General features: G+C 42.4%; 1 protein-coding gene across 1 annotated transcript in view; it reads right to left on the bottom strand.

The window, feature by feature from the left end:
* The window catches only part of MYO1E (myosin IE), a 220890-nt gene that overhangs the window by 65587 nt on the left and 135627 nt on the right, over nucleotides 1-19676 (bottom strand). The window contains exons 6-10 of the mRNA XM_019968752.2: nucleotides 18859-18948; nucleotides 14627-14758; nucleotides 11122-11256; nucleotides 9084-9216; nucleotides 3534-3730 (exon numbers count right to left, since the gene is read on the bottom strand). Coding sequence (XP_019824311.1) covers nucleotides 3534-3730; nucleotides 9084-9216; nucleotides 11122-11256; nucleotides 14627-14758; nucleotides 18859-18948 — 687 coding nt within the window. The remainder of the gene's footprint in view (nucleotides 1-3533; nucleotides 3731-9083; nucleotides 9217-11121; nucleotides 11257-14626; nucleotides 14759-18858; nucleotides 18949-19676) is intronic.

Genomic DNA, 19676 nt, shown 5'->3' with positions numbered 1-19676 from the left:
GTTTGTGGGAAAACCACCAGAATCTTAAAAAAAAAAAAAGTAGCATGGTAGAAAAAAAAAGTTTGCTTCATGATGAAAACCATTCATTTCTGGCAGAACTAGTTTTTCTCAGGAAGTCTTGAGAATTAGAAGAAAATATCTTGGATGAGTGAAGTAAAACCTGTTTCACAAAAAGAACCAATATTGCAGAATTTGTAAATCTTCTTTCCATTAACCCCATCCAGTATAGTACAGGCATACATAAGAGATACTGTGGGTTTGTTCCAGACCACTGCAATACAGCAAATACCACAAAAAGGGAGGCACCCCCCTTTTTTGTTTCCCAGTGCATATAAAAGATGCTTATACTACACTGTATGTAGTTTATTAAGTGCAGTCTTTTAAGTAGCATTACATATAAAAGAATGTACATACTTTAATTAAAAATTACTTTATTGGTAAAAAAAAAAAGCTAGCACCTGAGCCTTCAGCAAGTCATAGTCGTAACATCAAAGATCACTGATCACAGAGCACCATCACAAATATAATAATGAAAAAGTTTGAAATATTGCCAGAATTACTGAGATGTGACAGAGACATGAAATGAACAAATCTCAGAAAAATGGCTCTGATAGGTTTGTTCAACAGAGTTGCCACAAACCTTCAATTTGTAAAAAAAAAAAAAAAACACAATATCTACAAAGCACAATAAAACAAGGTACGCCCTGTAGTCAATTAATGATCATCTAACATAATATGGTAGGAATGTCAACAAGACAGTCTTTATTCTCAGAGGCAACTTTGGACAATAATGCCATTAGTTACTACTAAAGTGACGGTAATGAAAAGCAACTTTACATGGATTCAACATTCGCCAGGCTTTGGGAAGGGCTTCCCAAGTTTTGTTTCATTTAGTTCTCGTTACAATCCTCTTAATGACACTGATAACATCATAATGTATAAACCCACACGGGGATAAGAGGAAGGGTCTGGAATTGAACTTAAGTAGTATGATGATTATATCTGTGTTCTTGACCACTGTGAAAAGAGATGTGTAATCAATGAAACAGATAATGATAGGAGGGGGGGTGTAGGTTAGAGGGGGTTGGTCAGGCCTGCAGGGGCGGGAGGAATGTAAGAGAAAAATTCCTGGGGGTTGAGAATAACTAGAGGAATTTTTAAGTACCAGAGTTGTTTTCCAGGCAAAGAAAATAACAATCACCTTTTATCAGCCAACAGGTAATGATGGATAGCACTTAGCCCAGCACCTGGCAAGGAGTCAGGGCTTAATAAATGTCAGCTCCAATTAGCATCACTTACACAGGGCATCTGCCCCATTACACCACAATCAAGGGAGGACAGAAAGGAAATAAAGTGGGAAGGCCAGCACTGGAAGGTTCACTGAACAGAGACAAGAGATGTAGGTTTTAATCCCAGTTCGGCACAACCCTCCTGCTGAATGGCCTTGGGTGAAATCACCAATACTCGGGGCTAAGATTCCCTTGTCAATATAATGACGGGCCTGGACAAGTGAAAAGCATGACTAATGTTTTGTATAACCCTGACCTTCCTAAGCAATCTTACCATTAATATAACCATAAGAAGTACACAGAATATTTACCCTATCCTGCTCTGATCTACTCAACCCTAAACACACAGAGAAGGCAATGGCACCCCACTCCAGTACTCTTGCCTGGAAAATCTCATGGACGGAGGAGCCTGGTAGGCTGCAGTCCATGGGGTCGCTAAGAGTTGGACACGACTGAGTGACTTCACTTTCACTTTTCACTTTCATGCACTGGAGAAGGAAATGGCAACCCACTCCAGTGTTCTTGCCTGGAGAATTCCAGGGACGGTGGAGCCTGATGGGCTGCCGTCTATGGGGTCGCACAGAGTTGGACACGACTGAAGTGACTTAGCAGTAGCAGCAGCAGCAAACACACCCAACAATACTTTAAGCCTTATAGATGCTGCCTGGAGTGAAACACAGACTTTCTAGATCTAATGGCCAGCCTATTGTCCCCTGACTGGGATTCCCCTGGGGTTCTTTCTGGCTGGAATATATAAAAGGTAGAGGAGTAAAATAGCTGGAGCTCTGCCAAACTGAAACTTAAAACTGAAGTCGCTCAGTCGTGTCTGATTTTTTGCGACCCCGTGGACTGTAGCCTACCAGGCTTCTCTGTCCATGGGATTCTCCAGGCAAGAATACTGGAGTGGGTTGCCATTTCCTTCTCCAGGGGATCTTCCCGACCCAGGGATCGAACTTAGGTCTCCTGCATTGCAGGCAGATGCTTTAACCTCGGAGCTACCAGGGAAGCCCAAATTACCTGGGTTTAATTCCTAGGTTTATCACTTAATAGTGGTGTGACCTTGGGGAAGTTCCTGAACCTCTCTGTGCCTCAGAGTTAGCTTATATGTTTAATAGAGATAATAATACCTAAGTCACAGAGTTATTGTAAGAATTATTCTTTTTCTAAAAGACTTAGACCAGTATCTGGCATTTAGTAAGTGCTATCTAAGTGCTTGCTATTATTATTCTAACCATTTACAAGCTACAGGGATTAACACAGACTGTCACTGGCAGTGACAGTGCTGAGAGACTAATTTTCAGAATCTATAAGTTATATACATATATAAATATGCATGTATATGCATATTTAGATGTAATATCTGTATGGTTACACCATTATTTTAAAAGTCTGTGGTAGTTCAAAAAATATATCCAAAAAGTCTTTGACATTCTTCTCCCCCCAAAATTGGAAATTAAATCCTCTGCTCTTAACTGTGGGCTGTCCTTAGTGACTTGTTTCTAATGAACAGAAGCTGACAGAGTGGCAATATTTGAGGCCAAGACTAGGACATCAAAATCTTTGCAGCTTCTTCCTTGCTCTTTCTCTTACTCATTCTAGGGGAAATCAACTGCCATGTTGTGAGGATATTCAAGCAGTTCCAAAAAAGATGCCCATGTAGCAAGGAACTGAGGCATCCTGCCAACAGCCATATAAAGACGCCACCTTGGAACCAGATTCTCCAACCCTCGTCAAGCCTTGTAGTTCTTTTTTTTTTTTTTTTTAAGCCTTGTAGTTCTAATCAGCATCTTTTTGCTCCCTCATCCCTGAGTCAGAACCACCAAACTAAATCACCTCCAAACAGCTGACCCATAGAAACTGTGAAAAAATAAATGCTTACTATTTTAAGCCACTAAGTTTTGGGTTACTTTGTAACATAACAATAGATGACAAATACAAAATTCCAAACCGTTAAGCTGAAAGATTTACGACAGTGGGCCTCCTCTTTTTCTGGTCTGTAGTTCTGGCTTTACTAAATATTTGGTCCACAAGAAGCTGTTACCATATTAGAGTTTTGCTGGACAATACTAGAAGTAAAAGTGGAAAAGTAAAAAATGGTTCCAGTGTGAGGATAAAACATGGAGGAGTGAAGTGATGATCACATAAGGAATGAGCCAAAACGTGAAAACAAAGCTCTGAGATGTTTTACTCTTTACATGACATCAGAATATGAAGCTCCGACAATGTCAATCTGTGTTTACTTACATCTACCAAGAAATCAAAGACCCGGGAATGCAGGGCCTTGGCAAGTGCGTCCCTGGTGTAACAGGCTTGCTCTACGTTGAGGGTCACGTTGATAGACTCCGACTTGCCTCCCCACTTGCTGTCCATCTGCCGGCTTGTGAGCTTTTCTTTCAACCGGTCCTGGTTGATCCCCAGGAGATAGGCAGGAAAAGCCAAAACTATACAAAACAAAACAAAACATGACTGTCTTTCAGATTTTTAACAATTCCTCTCACAAATACACGAAGACATGTGTGTGTACACATGCAAGATACCAACCACCATGAGCCTCCAAGATCCTTCACTGTAATGAAGACTGCTTATCAGAAACGTCACACACATCCATCCACTTTAATTTTCCCCAATTTTTTTATTACATGAGTCAATTCCTATGATGACCAAGACTTTCAATTATACAAATCAGTGATCCAAGAAGGGTGGCAAATCAATCCCCCCTACTGAGATCACAGCCAAATGCCTCAAATGGACATCTTTCCAAGACTGCAGCAAGACAGCCTGGAAGGAACTAAATGAAGCAACATTTTTTTGGCTCCAAATACTGTTTTTCTTCCTTTTTGGTACAGTGTTTTCATAGAATCATCATTCCCAGCTTGAAGCACCTAATATCATCAAACTTATAATGATAACAAATCACATAGTTATTGAGTAAGTACTCAATACCATGTGTTGGGGTACTAAAGACAGAGGACAGAATATAAAATACTTAAGAAATCTTGAAGACAATTTAAATGGGGCAAAGATAGTTTACTAAATAAAGAAGCCTACAAAAAGCTGAGTATGTGACAGGGACAGACAATAAAGTCCTGGAGGAACTTAGGACAGCGAGAGATTACTGTTTGCTGGGGTGGTCAAGGAAGATGTGGGATTTGGTGGGGGGAAGGGGAGGGGCTAAAAGGCTGAACAGAGTGTGTACAAATGCGGTGGAAGAAAGAAGAGGGAGAGAGGGGAGTGGGATGTGCAAAGGCAAGGACGCTGGGTAGGGCAGACACAGCTGAGGTGAGCGCTGGCTGAGATGAAGGCCAAGGAAGGCGATCAGAAGATTAGGACAAATTCTAATGGTGGAGTTGAATGGTAGGGGATATTTGGTCTGGAGTCAAAGGGGGCTGGATGGCTTCTAGAGACAGATGTTACCAGATCTCCCCGGGGCACTATACAAGCAATGGAGGGGATTGTAGTAGTCACATCACAGATTAAACACCCCACACTAAGGACATGCAGTTGGCACAGCTTGTGGTCTTAAGATAGAAAAGGTGAGGTTCTCACGGCTCAGCAAATTGTTTCAAGCCAAGAAACTCACCAAGAGGGGGCCCAGGATACAAACAGGTTTTCTTGACTTTTTGGTCAAAATACTCTAATATGAATAAATGACAAGCATGAGATCCCTGGACACGAAAGAATGCTCAGATTTTTTTCCAGTATGAATGAAAGATTTTTATGAACACAAATCAAAATTCTCGACTTGGATATGACTTCTCTTTTCTGCATAAAGTTTTGCCAAAATTCTCTGATAAAGGGACTTTTATTAAAGACCTTATGATAATGCTCAAAAATCATAAAGCTCCCAATAAAGATAACCTGTTTGAATTTCACAGATGGCAATGGAATGTAACAGGCTAACATTTCTCAGTATATATCTTCCAATGAGATGAAGTCAGTGAAAGCATTTTGAAAAAGGGCAATGCCAGAACAAGGTATTTATCATCTATGTGACTGTTCCATAGAAATGCTCTGACAGGGAGGGGCTTCCTTTTTCAAAGGGCATGTGAACAAAATTAAACACACTAATTTGCCAATGGCCAGTTTCTTTTAAGTTTAGTTTCACCACACATATGTTTAGGAATCTGGATGTGTCTTCTGCCAAAATGAAAATTACCTTGCACAGAACAAGGACATAAGATGCCTGTAAATCACATGTGCAGCTTTGCGTGAGAATCAAAAGACACTCACCAAAGTGTCTGACACCGAGAAGACCTTCATTAAGGAGAAACTACAGTGTTGATTATTATCACTCTCACCAGGAAGACAGCATGTAGATGAACATGGGCTTCTCCCAAGTCCCCAGCCATGCTAAACTAGGGACACAGTTAAAATGGTTGGTAGCAATGTTTCTGGCATTACCATTATGGCCACAGCTAAAGAAATAAAACAATATGGCAAAAGTCCCTGGGTCCTTGAGATGAAATCGACAAGACTGACAAGGAAACAATGTCCTTCCAGGCCTCCTATCTCTTAAGTAGAAGAGGGCAAAAGTGAAGGGCCCCAGGCACTCGAAAAACAAGGCAGGGAGTTTTGGCCAAGAATCAGAGTCACAAGCTTAGGGAAACAGCTAAGACGTCTAGAGAGGAAATCTAGTACTTGCTTTTCCAAAAAATCCATGCCATGTTTTTTAAGTACAGTGTCTTCTTCAATGGCTGCCCTGGTGCTAAAACTGTAGGGCTGCTCACATTGACTTGACTCCAGCTGTGAATTTCTATGAAGGTGTATGCAAGAATGGCTGGATAGGAGCGGCAGTTTAGAAGTTCAGAGGCTGGGGGAATGGGTGGGGAAGGAGAGAGCAAGGAGAAAGCACTGATTAATTTTAAAAATGCTGATGTAACTCTGGTACAGTTAAACAGAATTATGCAGGGCATAAAAGAGCCCACTAGAAAAGAATGTTTTAGCACATTTTGATAATGAGGACAGATTTCTACTACTGCATTCAAGTGTAAAGCAAAGTCGGATTGAATTTTTCCATTTAAGCATAGGGAATATAGAGAAACCAAAAAGATGTAACAAAACAAAACTCCCTGTTACAAATTTAAAAGAAATGGCAAAGTAAATGTGGTTTATCCATCTTGGGTGTTGAGCTTCTATGCTTTCTACCCACTCATAACAAGGCAAAGAAGGAGCTCTCACTTCACTCCTGTGGTTACTTAAGGAGTATTTTTATTTCCTTCAACAAAGTTCTGAAGCTAATTTATATTTAATATTCTGCTTTAGTAGACCAGTTGTGATCAAAGTCTTAACAATTTTTTTTTTCTACAATAGCTAGGAAAAGTCTGCTTTCTTCCTTTATAAAAACATTGGCTAAGCCTTCCCTCTATAAATGTATTCCATATATTAAAGTCAAATATGAGAACGATAACACAAACCAGGTTATCCATTTTAAGTAATTGGAAGAGTAACAGGAAACCATCTTTATGTCCATCAACAGATGATTGGCTCAACAAACTAAAGCACAGTCAGGCAGTGAAATGCTAATGCAGCTTTGAGAAGGATGGGGTTTCCTCATTTTCAGCAATGTGGATGGACCTGGAGAGTGTCATATTGTGTGAAATAAGTCAGCCAGAGAAAAACAAATATATGATATTGCTTGTATATGGAATCTTAAAAAAAGGGTACAAATTACAAAATTAGAAACAGAGTTACAGATACAGAGGACAAACGTACGGTCACCAGGGAATAGAGAGGGGGAGAGATCAACTGGGAGACTGGGATGGACATATACACACTACTACACCGGGAACAGAGCCAACCAGAACCTACGTGTAGCACAGGGAACTCCGCTCTGTAATGACCTGTACTGGAAAGGAATCTAAAAGAGAGTGGATATATGTATATGCACACCTGACTCACTTTGCGGTACACTTGAAACTAACACATTGTAAATCAACTATGAAACAAAATAAAAAAAAATTTTTTTTAATGAAGCTTCTTAATGAATTGCTATAGAATAATCTCCAAGGGACAATGTGGAATGAAAAATCAACTGTAGAGTATGTTATAAACTCCAACTAATGTAGAATAGTAGGGAAAAAAAGAAGAGATATGAGTAGTTTCTTAGGAACACACTGTTCCCCTGAAAGGAATACAAGAGATTGGAAACAGTGGTTCCTACTACAGAGGGGAATAGTGAAAGTGAAATTCGTTCAGTTGTGTCTGACTCTTTTTGACCCCATAGACTACACAGTCCATGGAATTCTCCAGGCCAGAATACTGGAGTGGGTAGCCTTTCCCCTCTCCAGGGGATCTTCCCAACCCAGTGATTGAACCCAGGTCTCCCGCACTGCAGGCGGATTCTGACTAGCAAATGAGTAGATGTGAGAACTGTGATCGTGTACTACCCTGAACCAGTTAGGTATTACCAACTGGAAGAAAACAATACGACTGGGAGAAGGACCTATTTCTCTGTTAAAGCTCTTTGGCTTCAAGCATAGCCCTTTTCTGATGGAGACAGCCCCACACCACTTTCAATCAGGGGATCTCATGACAGTTGCCAATCCTGGGTTTTACCCAGTTGGCTGAGGAGGCTTCTTGGCTCAAGCATCCAGGAAAATACTTGCTGTGTCAAAGCCATGACCTTTTCCTCCAGCCTAAAGGGTCAGTAAAGGATTGTACCATTGAAGAAAGCAAGAGAATTCCAGTGTACGTCTACAGAAACTGTCAAGAAATCGGAAAGGTCAGTGTTGAAAGGCAAGTGTTCACGACCCTCCTGGACACATACATGCATTTGTTAAATGTGAAGGATAAAGCACATAAAGTATGAAAACACATTATTATTGGTTGTGCTTCTAGACTTCATGGATACCCTGTGCATTTATTGTTTTCCACCCCACTCCCTTCCCTGGTAAACACAATTCATGTTTCTCCTTATCAGACAGACATCTAAAGTTAGCAGAACTTCCCTCTTTTATCACCAAAGAGAACAAAAATATAAAAAAAGAACCTTATTTGGAATGGAAAGAGCCTCACTGCACTGTCAGCAATGAGTAGGATACTATTTATTACTGGGCATCTAAATTTGTCATCTTGGAAGAATGCTGAGAAAGGAGGAAACATCTTCCTGGGTGGTTGAAGGATGTGTGGGTTCTGAGAGCAGCCTGGAAAGCTGACCGATGACAAACAGGCTGAAGTCACACGCCACAGCGGCTGTAGCACCACGGTGTTCACAGAACCAGTAGTGCGCCTCGGCAGGCAGCACCGGATTCCTTCTCAAAGGGTAGAAGCGACCATTCAGGTCTTCTGACGGCTACAGAGGGGCCATTAAAGACATCAGCAGCAAGATCAACACAACAGTGTCCATTTTTTTCCCCCTTGTTTTCAGAAACCCAGTCTAATCCAACCCACGGGGCAACTTACGAACCTGTGAGCTATCCATATTTACTTACATCCTGAGAGAAACTTCAGGTGAATATCAACCCTAAAGATCCGTTATAGAAAAGATTTGTAGTAGGAGACAATTCTAATTCTCATTAAAGTATAGCTTGATTTTTAAACCTACATGTACAATTCTGCCAGGTTTCCCCAAGGTTAAAGATAAACCAGCACAGCTTCATCAGGGTCCCTAGTGTGGGTGCAGAGAAGAGGCACAGACTCTCATGAGACCTTTCAGTTCTGCCCCAGCAAGATACGCCAGTCTTCTCAGCCTCTCTTCCCCCAAAAAACCCAAAGCACAGGAAAGTGGTGAGTTCTTCTGATTGGAACTAAACACTGTATCCCCTCATTTGGCAACCGTGTGCCCAAACCACTCACACTCTTCACTCTCCACGGCTGCGTAATTGCCAACTTCCTTGAAGCTGATGTTTCCCAGGTGGAGAATCCCCGCCACTATCTGTAGTACCAGCGCCTGCTCCTCCGCAAAGATCCCAATCACGTTCATGGCGTGCTGGAAGAGGGGAGAGAAACGACCCAGACAAGTCAGTCACTAGCTATGGAAGCACATCAGAAAGAAACCAAAGCTTGGATGGGGTTGTGCAGTTACACATGGCTTAGTCCGTGATGGCAGCTGGAAGTCACCATAAGACATTTTCACTGGCCAATGCCCTCTCACACATTCAAGTCTCAACACGGTGCTGGAAAGGCAGTTCAGTCTTGAAATTTCTTTTTTGTGGTTTGGTCATTCAGTCATGCCCAACTCTTCTGTGACTCCATGGACTATAACCCACCAGGCTCCTCAGTCCCTGGGATTCTCTAGGCAGGAGTACTGGAGTGGGTTGCCATTTCCTTCTCCAGGGGTTTTTCCCGACCCAGGGATTGAACTCACGTCTTCTGCACTGCAGACAGATTCTTTATCACTGAGCCACAGGGGAGCCCAGTAAATAACCTGCCCAATGTGAACATGTAATCGTCTAGAAATACATGCGAGAAGGCTCTGGAGGAAAGATATTCAGATGCAGAGGCAGCTGCCTAGTCAACAAGTCTGTTCTTATCTCTTAATTTTCTCCTTGTTGCCACCGTCTCCCTCTAAGGGCACCAGTCTGCTTTCCAGCCACTCCAAACTCTCACAGACTTTTCTCTTCATTGGGAGGGCTGAGAATAAATTGTACTTGCAAAAGGATCTTGAAAAATTCCAGGAAAACCAAATAAAAGAATCATTATAAGAGCTTTGTTTCTGAGATCCATTAAATTAAAATAAAAGGAGATGACAGGCCTGAGTCTTAGATACCTGTATCTTAAGGGAGCTCTTTTCTAAGACCGCTGCAGGCCTGTCTGCAAGTTCTCTCCCACCTCCCGAGGCCACGTGGCCCCTTGATGCCACATTCTTTCCGGACACCTGGGACACAGTCTGCCCCTTTCAAGCACAAATGCCAGCCCCCTTGCCACCTGAAACTGTACCTCCAATTGCCCATTCAGTTCTCCCACTTGGTTTTGGATCCAGGCTGAGGCATGAGCCAGGCTGGTATCTGACTTAAAGGGCAGTGGTGATGCAGCTCCTTGAGGCTAAATGGGTGAGTAGTCCACCTCTAGAAGGCTCTATTTTTTATTTTTAAAATTTCTTTTGACAACACCACACGGCATGTGAGCTCTTCATTCCCTGACCAGGTTTTAAACATGTGCCCCCTGCAGTGGAAGCATGGAGTCTTAACCACTGGACCACGAGGGAAGTCTCCAGAAAGTTCTAGATTGACTGAGTTAGTAAGTTGTTTCCCAAGGATGTGAACCTTCAATAATCTACCTGAATTCAGTGTGTACCATAACGTACACACAGTGTGAAAAGAATGGAGTAAGGCTTGCCCTCTGACCTGTAAATACTGAGGTGGAGATGAGACTGAAGGTGTTCTAAGATTCCTAAACCTGATTTTTTTTTTTTTTTTTTTAATATTTATTTGGCTGTATCGGGTCTTAGTTGTGGCATGTGGGATGTAGTTCCCTGACCAGGGATTGAACCTGGGCTTCCTGCATTGGGTGCCTGGAGTTTTAGCCACTGGACAACAAGGGAAGTCCCATTAAACCTGATTAAGATAATAATTTTGGTTTGTTTTTGTAAGGAAACAGCTCAACAACTCTGTAAGCTTTCGGCAAACTAGTTTTTATGTGAATCAGAACACCTAGAGAGGGGAAATGATGAACTTTTTTATTACCCATGTTTAATCATTAAGTGCTCCTCTGGCAACTGGGCCGATGGCTATTTAAGGGTGTTTACACCTGTGTTTTAAGAAATGGAGGGCTTCCAGCAGAAAGAGGTGATATTTCAGGCTGCTCTTTGCTTTGTTCACCTCCCCTGCCCTTTCTGCCATAGACAACGCCTGGTCTAGATGTCAGATCATGCCCGGCCTGTACCAGCACTTACCAGAGTTTCCTGAAAATCCTTCTTGTCATCAATGCCATCCACCGTGTAAGACCCCGAGAGGCTCAGGTAGTAATAATAGTCCATGGTGGTGATGCCCAGGCCATGCTTCTGCTCTGGGGAGGCGCCCTCAATGAGCTGGAGCAAGAGAAAGTGGCATGTGTGTGGTGGAGCCTATGGATCAGGCAAAGGTACCACATGGGTCCCACTACCACCCACCACCCCTGGAGCCAGGTGATCAGACCTTCTACCCCTGATTCCTAAATGGATGGAAGCTCCTGGTCTCAAAAATACGAAGGGGCTTCAGAATATCTGCTCTCTGTGTAGTAGCCCCAAATCATCTTTGCAAATTCTAGTTCTTAAGTCTGATTAGACCTGCAAGGGCTGAGAATTTTCCCTTATCTGATACATCAAACTGTGCAGTTATACTGGTGAGATCCCTTGGAACAGTGGAAAGCAAGCCAGATTATCACTACTTTGTTCCTGCTCAACTTGCACATGGCTCTTTTTTTATTTTTGGTGGAGTCAAACCCTTATTTTTTATTTTCTTAATCGGAGTATGTTTGTTTTACAACCTTATGTCAGCTTTTGCTGTACAACAATGTGAGTCAATGCACAAGCCTTTGTAAAGGGCAGCTGGACTCTCCATGCTTCTCACAGCACGGTGCATATTCATGTACAGCCTCAGGTCCCCCACGCTGGTGTCCTGTCCCTTGGCTTTCTGTTCTGTCTCTGGTATCTACCTTAGTTCTGAGCAAGCGTCCTATAGATGTGCGAAAAAATGTTCAACAATCCATTCTCTCTCTTTTCCTGGCTATGCTATGTGGGTCTCTCTAGTTGCAGCAAGTGCAGACCTACCATCTGGCTGTGGTGCCTGGGCTTCTCATTGTGGTGATTTCTCCTGTTGCAGAGCATGGGCTCCGTGTTTGTGGCACCACGGGCCTGGCTGCCCCACAGCATGGGGAATCCTCCTGGACCAGGGATCAAACCTGTGTTCCCTGCACGGGCACATGCATTCTTTACCACTGGACCATGAGGGAACTCCTGGACAATCCATTCTTGAGGTGGGGGTGGGGAATGAATGTGTAGCAACTGCTAACTTTGGTGGTGTAAATACTTCAAACTACCAAGAAATGCCACTGAAGGAAGAAATGCACAGAGTCCATGCAAGCCAGCGCCAGCCACCACTGGCCCCCACCCCCATCCACACTTCTTCATCTTGGTTTAGTTCCTCATGTCATCCCAGCTTCACACCCTTAAAACAGGGAACCTCATCTCCTTTATGGAGAAGTTCTTGGTCATCTTATTACATCAGGTTCCCTTAGTTTTCCCTCTATCTCCTTAAAATTTGTTTGTACCACTCTTCCTTTTTCTTTTGGTTTGGTTTGGTTTTTGCTAAGGAAGAACTTCTCCATCTCTGTCTCAGTCTTCTCCCCACCCACATCATGTACTCCCTTCACCTGAAGGTTCAAACATCCCTTTCTTTCTCTCCAACCTACAGTCACATGCTTCTTTGTCTTCTTTAGAAGCTTTTCCTTGACTCTGAAACCCTTCAAGCTACAGAATCTCCTTCCTCAACTGGTGTCTTCCTCCCCGTCACCATTCTGATGGAAAAGCCCTCATGGCTGCTTTCCAGTGGCTGAAGCCGCCAGGCCTTGCTTGGTCCCCAGGCCCTTGCCTCATCCTTCTTCCTCAAGCTCTGAATAAGTGATCCTGCCCTGCACCCCCATGCTTCCCCTGGCTTTCGTGACACTGCAGGATCTGTGACTACTTTCCTGGCTCCTCAATGCCTCCCTCATCCCACAGGTGGTCTCCAGGTCCCCAAGTCCTAAATGGGCATGGTTTTTCTCTCCACATTCACTCCCACAGGAGTCTCACCTATTTCACAGCTTCAACTATCACTTTTATGTCAGAATCTTAAACTCTGTCTTACCCTGAACTCATCACTTCCCCAGTCTCCAGGCTGGGGTTTTCCAACTTGTGGGCAGAGGATTCTGAAGGGGGGTAGGGCTGGCATTTAGAGTACAGCATCCAGGAAATAATTATGAACTTCTGTCCAGTGCTCAATAAATAATATAGTGTGTGTGAGACATAAAATTACTTTTCAAAGACCTGTACGTGGTGCTTTGATTAATACAGTTAAAAGCATTACTGAATTGACAAAAGCTTTTAGTCATTTATAGATATTTTAAACCAATAGATTCTAACTAGAAGAATTGTTTGCCACCACCTAACATGTCTATGGAATTGAAAAGACTGAAATGGGAGCAATCAACATAGCTTATGCTATGCTATGCTAAGTCACTTCAGTCGTGTCTGACTCTGTGCGACCCCATAGATGGCAGCCCACCAGGCTCCCCTGTCCCTGGGATTCTCCAGGCAAGAACACTGCAGTGGGCTGCCATTTCCTTCTCCAATGCATGAAAGTGAAAAGTGAAAGTGAAGTCGCTCAGTCGTGTCCGACTCTTAGCGACCCCATGGACTGCAGCCTAACAGGCTCCTCCATCCATGGGATTTTCCAAGCAAGAGTACTGGAGTGGGGTGCCATTGCCTTCTCTGCAACATAGCTTAACTTCCTTCAAATTGAATAATCATCAAACTCTAACAAAAAATTAAAAAAAAAAAAAAAAAAACCAAAAAAACCTAACAGTTGCAGCTGATTCTTCAAAGAAAATCTAATGTGGGTCCCCAGTATATAAAGTACTAATACAAAAATCCATACGTTAAAAAAATTGTTTATGGTATCATTACACTTTCAAACACTTAAAAAACATTCAAAACAATTATATTCCAATAAAAATCAATAATCATTAAAAAAATATTGAAAAAATAGTTGAAACAAATGATTGCTGAAGCCTGGAACATAATTTAAGAGCATCCGGCCGACTGCTCTAACCCCAAACTCTCCATGGCTTCTGAGAGCCTAAGCCAAAACTTTTTGACATGGCAAGAAATACCTCAAGTCTTTTTTCAAGTCTTTCTTCCCACAGTTCACCTTTTGGAGACCTCTACCCTTGCAATCCGGCTGGAGCCTGGCTCATTCACTAGCTTACCTGTCCCCTCCCTCCATCTCTCCCATCTCCCCACCTCCCCATCCCTCCCTGCTTGCTTTGTTCAGACCATCTGACTCAACCTGAGTCAACCTCTCCTCCACACCATCTTGTGCCCCCTTAAAAGCTCTCCTTATTGTCCCAGCTATATCTCCCCTCGTGATCTCCTATTTAGCCAAGAATCAAACATCCCTACTTTTGTTCTGAAGTGCGTCAACACTTTATATTTTACTTTAGGGAAACTGTTGTCTTCTCACCCTAGCTAGACCTTATTCTGCCTGCAGGTGAGGGCATCCTCACAGTTCTTTCGCACATGACTTGCATATCCTGCGTTAATAAAGACTCAAGGGCTGGCCAGACTAGACTATCTCACCCTGAGGACCTGAGTACCAAGAGAAGAACATTTTAAATGTGGAGAAGGAATAGAGAAGTAGGAAAGAAATAATATAAAGGAAAACCTGGTAAAATATGTGAAAACTCCGCTCGCCAGGGTTCCTCATCACCACCCTAGATTTTTCCAGAAGGAAGTTGGAGATCTTTCCACCATCTGGTTCCCCACCTGGACTGAACTGGATTTCAAAGTATTTTCCCTGCAAGAAAATTAGGGACTTCCTTTAATGGTCAGTGAACAAAAACATGATGTTCCAAACGGCTTGGGATACAGCATATAATTCAAGGAAATTCATTAATGAAAGATATGTTCTGAATTATTCCCAGTTCTGGTCTAGACTTCCTCACTGTTTCCTATCAGACAATAACCTGTGCCTTTGTCCAATCACACAATTCTGTATCATTCTAACCCGACTAAATATGGATACACTCACTATATTCCTTCCCCTTTTCCCTTAGTAGGAGCTTGTCTGCTAAACCAGAAGCTGTAAAGAATAGGACAGAAAAATCACATGGTCCCCTTGATCTAACAAGAGTGAACTCTGCCAGCCTCTTTCAAAGGAATCAAATTTTCCCTCTGAGAGACTTATTTTCATGGCTTTGAGCAAAAGCAATTTCTTTTTATCCCAGGAGCATCTAATATGCTAACATGAAATAAAAATACGTTTATAAGTTCTTTCCAGCTAGCTGAGGGTGTGGGGATTTTTGTCACTGTTGTTCTTGTTAACATTTCCTTTTAAATGACTGCTAATAGGGAACAAAAGAGAATAAAACCCTGGACTGTAGCTGCAAAGGTGTCCACATTTGTTAAGTAAATAATTTTTTTAAAACTACAATTTAGTTTCTCTTCAGTCCTCAGAAGGGTCCAGGAGTGTATATTTAAATGAAGAAAAAGATGAGAATGTGGGTTTTAGGGAGTGGTGTGACCTAGGATCAGACTGGAGAGCATGCCCAGCCTAACTGCATTCGCATTTAATATTTTTTAAATGTGTATGCTGATGAAGTCCACCATCTCAGGGATGAAGCCTGCCAAGCCACAAGTCTCCGACCAGAACCATTAACTCACTAAGGAGAAGAAAAACACACTGCGTGTTTTTCCTCCTGTGGATAGCACCTAGTACTGCTATGCTCCTGCTAAGTTAATGTCGATTCTGGCTATCAAAAAAGCTACAAAAGAAATCCACAGTCTAATTGTCTATTTGTCTTAATCTGCTGACTCTTTCCTCTCCCTCTCCTAAAAATAAACCCCAAGACAAACATCCCGAAGCAGCAGACACAGAGGAGGACCACAAACGACTGCTGTCCAAACCACAGTGGTTCACGACAAAGTCTGCTCAACAAGACCCCTCGTGCTTCCTTCCGTGGCCATCCTTCTCCATCCTTCCCTTTGGGCGTGTTCTTTCTGCAGGGAATAATTCAGTGTCCATTTGCGTCCAACCCCACCACACCACCCCATTCCCTATCAATCTAGGGACAGAGATGAAACAAAACAGGATGTCAAAGCCACAAAGGGCAGATTTGGTAAATGGCAAACTCTCAAGTCCTTTTGTTAATGGTTCACAACCTTGGCTGCCCACTAGAAAGATCCTGGGAGCCTCTAAGAAATACTGCCCGATGCCATTCCAGACAAGTAAATCAGCTGCAGGGACTGGCACCCAGACATGAGTAGCTGTAAGAGGTCTAGCTGGTTTGTTTTTTGACTGTGCTGGATCGTCACTGCTGCATGAGCTACTCTCCTGCAGTGATGCAAGGGCTTCTCATTGCAGTGACTTCTCCTGTTGGGGAGCACAGGTTCTAGGGTGTGTGGACTTCAGTGGCTGTGGCTCCTGAGCTGTAGAGCACAGGCTCAGGAGTTGCGGTACCTGGGCTCAGTTGCTCTGCGGCATGTGAGATCTTCCCAGATCTAGGATCAAACCCGTGTCCCCTGCACTGGCAGGTGGATTCTTAACCATCGGACCACCAGGGAAGTCCACCTGGGTGTTTTTCATATGTGGCCAAGTTTGAGAATCACTGCTCTAATGTAACGGGAATGCTTATACACAACTCAAAATTGTAATTTAAAAGGCAAAAATCCATAATGAGAGATCAAAAAGTTTAGTTTTGTTGTAAGCAGCCTGAGGGAAGGAGGAAGCTATATAAAGAGAGGATATGATACTTTAATTCATAAATGAAAAGAAACCTCAGTTCTTGGTAATGTTTTACTTCTTAAATTAGGTACTGGGTACCTCAACGTTCACTGTTTTATTTTAAAATAGTGTTTGAAATATTTCATAATACAGTTCTTGAAACTTGAAAAGATTTGTAAGTGGAAATAGATGAATTTTGATGATTCCCACTGCAAGTCCATGTGAAATAAAATTACCCATAATCCCACCCTGAAGCACTTCTACCTCCTCCTACTAATCACTGTAATAGTATATTCAAACATCGATTTGCAGACACCTTAATTATGCTTTATATAAATGTGCATTTTAAAATAAAAATGGGACCATATTATAAATATTGTCCTATAACCTTTTCAAAAAAATTAATAATATATTATGGATATATTTTAAAATAAATTACTATTAACAGGGAACATGGATATTATAACCTAAAAGTATTGTTGGGTCAAAGACAATGAGCATTTTAAACTTTGATAAGAACTGCCAAATTGCTCTCCTGAGAGAAGATGTCAGTCTTTAACAAATAGTGTCTTCCTCCTTAATGTTTCACCATCTGAGAGACCAAAAATGTATATGGTTTTAATTTACATTTCTCTCATTACTAATGAGCACATCTTTTGATGCCCCATCAGATTCTGCTATGAGTATGCCCGTGTGCATATGTGTGTATCTGTGTGTGTGTGTGTGTGTGTGTGTACTGCCTTTCTGTACGCTTTTCCCACCATTCCATCAAGGTTGTACAAAATTCTGTTATCAGAAAAATAATAAATTCTGGGTATTTCTGTTTTTCTTTACAAAAACTGACTGCTATAGCCTCCTTGTCCAAAGACAAAAGAATAATTTATATTGGAAATATCAAAGGAAATATTGATTTGGTTACTTTTCTGCTCAGTAAGGAAGGCAAAAGAAGGAAGTTGGGTAGCTAGAGAGTTAAATTTGCTCAAATCCTTATAAAAGGCAGATTGAGATTGACAATCAGGGAAGAAAAGATCCAGTGAAAAATTCATTCACATCTTTTTTCCTGTTTCATTACCTAGAAACTTCAAGATAACATAGCCCTGGCATTGAACAGAAAAATTAGAGAAGAACAAACGAGTGAATAGTTCAAATAGTATTAAACAGTGAGGAAAGGAAGGGCAATTCTGACAGATAAAACTCACCAGGGAGCTTAACAATTACTCCATGAAAACTGAGTAAGAATTCTCTTGGAAATAGAAGCTTCCTTCTAAAACAGAAGGATAAAAAAGAAATTGCTTTTCTCCAAAATTCTCACTTATTTATTTTAAAATGGAACAGAATCCACATCACAGATGGTTCCCTAAGTGCTTTACTGCCAGACATAATCTATGGTTGAGATAAGATACAAAATCTACATAAATCAAAGCTACTGAGCAAACATTCACTTCTCTGTAAACGTGGCTTTTTGTCAAAGGGAATATATTCATATTCATCCTTGCCAGCCTTCCAGTTCACCCCCTCGGGAGACACTCAGACAGAAAAATGTCTAACTAGGCATTCAAGGCATTCAGCTGATATTTTCATTACTTTCGGTAAGCAGGCCAGTTAGGAGCAACATGTAGGCTAAGGTCAGTCATTCTGGCATGTCATTATGTTACAAGAACATGCCAAACACACACACACAAGGCCAAGAGGGGTAGGGTAAGCAGTCAGCTCCCTCTGGCCGACAGACAGGAAGAAGTTTCTCTCTAAGGTGCCAGATCAAAGTTCCCCCTCCAGGGTCCACACATCTACAAAGCAAAACAAGATGACAAGACCTGGGATCTAGTCTCCTGGGTTCTTCAGTTGGGAAAGAAGGCCTTTTGTCCAGTGCCCAAAGCAAAGAAACTTCTCCAAGACCAAAGCTGACATTTCCACTTTCCTTAGGAAGGCAACTTGAGTTGAGAACTGGATTCAAAAATTATCTTATTTATATCCCCAAGGCTCAAAAAGAACTTGAGTCAAAGGGTAAATTGAAGCCGGACAGTTCACCACTAGAGAAAAGTAAAAAAAGCTCAAAAAGGCAGCCTCCTGATAATGTGTGAAAAACCCCTATTTCCTTGGGGACACAGAACTTAAATCAGGAATGTCAACAACATCAATCAGGTGGCACTCTCTATCACAGGAAAGAAACTCACAAATCGGCTGGAGTTGTTGTTCCGGACCGTCTTGGCATTCCCGAAGGCCTCCAGCAGCGGGTTGGACTGCAGGATGATGTCCTTGACGTGCTGTTACAGCAGAAAGACCAAAGTTAGGAAGACGCAAACACCTACCCGGCAGTGAAAGGCTAGACTTGCCCGAGGACCTGGTTCCTGAATATGGTGAGGGTGAGAGGACTCAAATCCAAGTCCCTGGGATTTCCAGAGGATTTACTCTTTCCTCTCAACAGACCTGGCCCTGTTGGTATGGTCATGTCTTCCAGCTCCCCTGGCTTGATGCAGGATTCCCTGCAGCCAGGGTGCCACCACAAATCAGGATCTATGAATGTTCCCAGACTGGGTTTCCAGATTGGATGGTGCAGCTTTATGCTGTGCTCCCTGGTATATCGGGGAACATAAGAAGAAGGGGTATCTTCTTGTCTTCTGACCAGATTCTTAATCATCACGACTCCTGCTCTACTCAACTTCTGTCCTCACCTACTGCATCCCCCTCTTCACTGCAAATGAGAGTTACCTTGAGGGAAATGAAATAGTTTCTCCTCCCCTAACAACATTACAGACAAACAGACCTGTGCTTCCCAAATTTTCATGTGTCTGAATCACCTAGAAATCACGTCAAAATGCAAATACTGACTCAGTAGGTCTGAGGTGGGGCCCAAGAGTCCATGTTTCTAGCCCTGGTGTTCCTGGTGTTGCTGGTTTTGTCTGTATAGAGCCCCATTTGAGCAACAAGGATCCACACTGGATTGGGTGGAACAATTCCTGGCCTATTGGAGGGGAACAATTTGGTTTTCACA

The sequence above is a fragment of the Bos indicus genome, chromosome 10 (assembly GCF_029378745.1).
Source record: "Bos indicus isolate NIAB-ARS_2022 breed Sahiwal x Tharparkar chromosome 10, NIAB-ARS_B.indTharparkar_mat_pri_1.0, whole genome shotgun sequence".
Taxonomy (NCBI): domain Eukaryota; kingdom Metazoa; phylum Chordata; class Mammalia; order Artiodactyla; family Bovidae; genus Bos; species Bos indicus.
The sequence above is the reverse complement of the archived record's forward strand: the minus strand, read 5'-3'. Positions and strand labels throughout refer to the sequence as shown.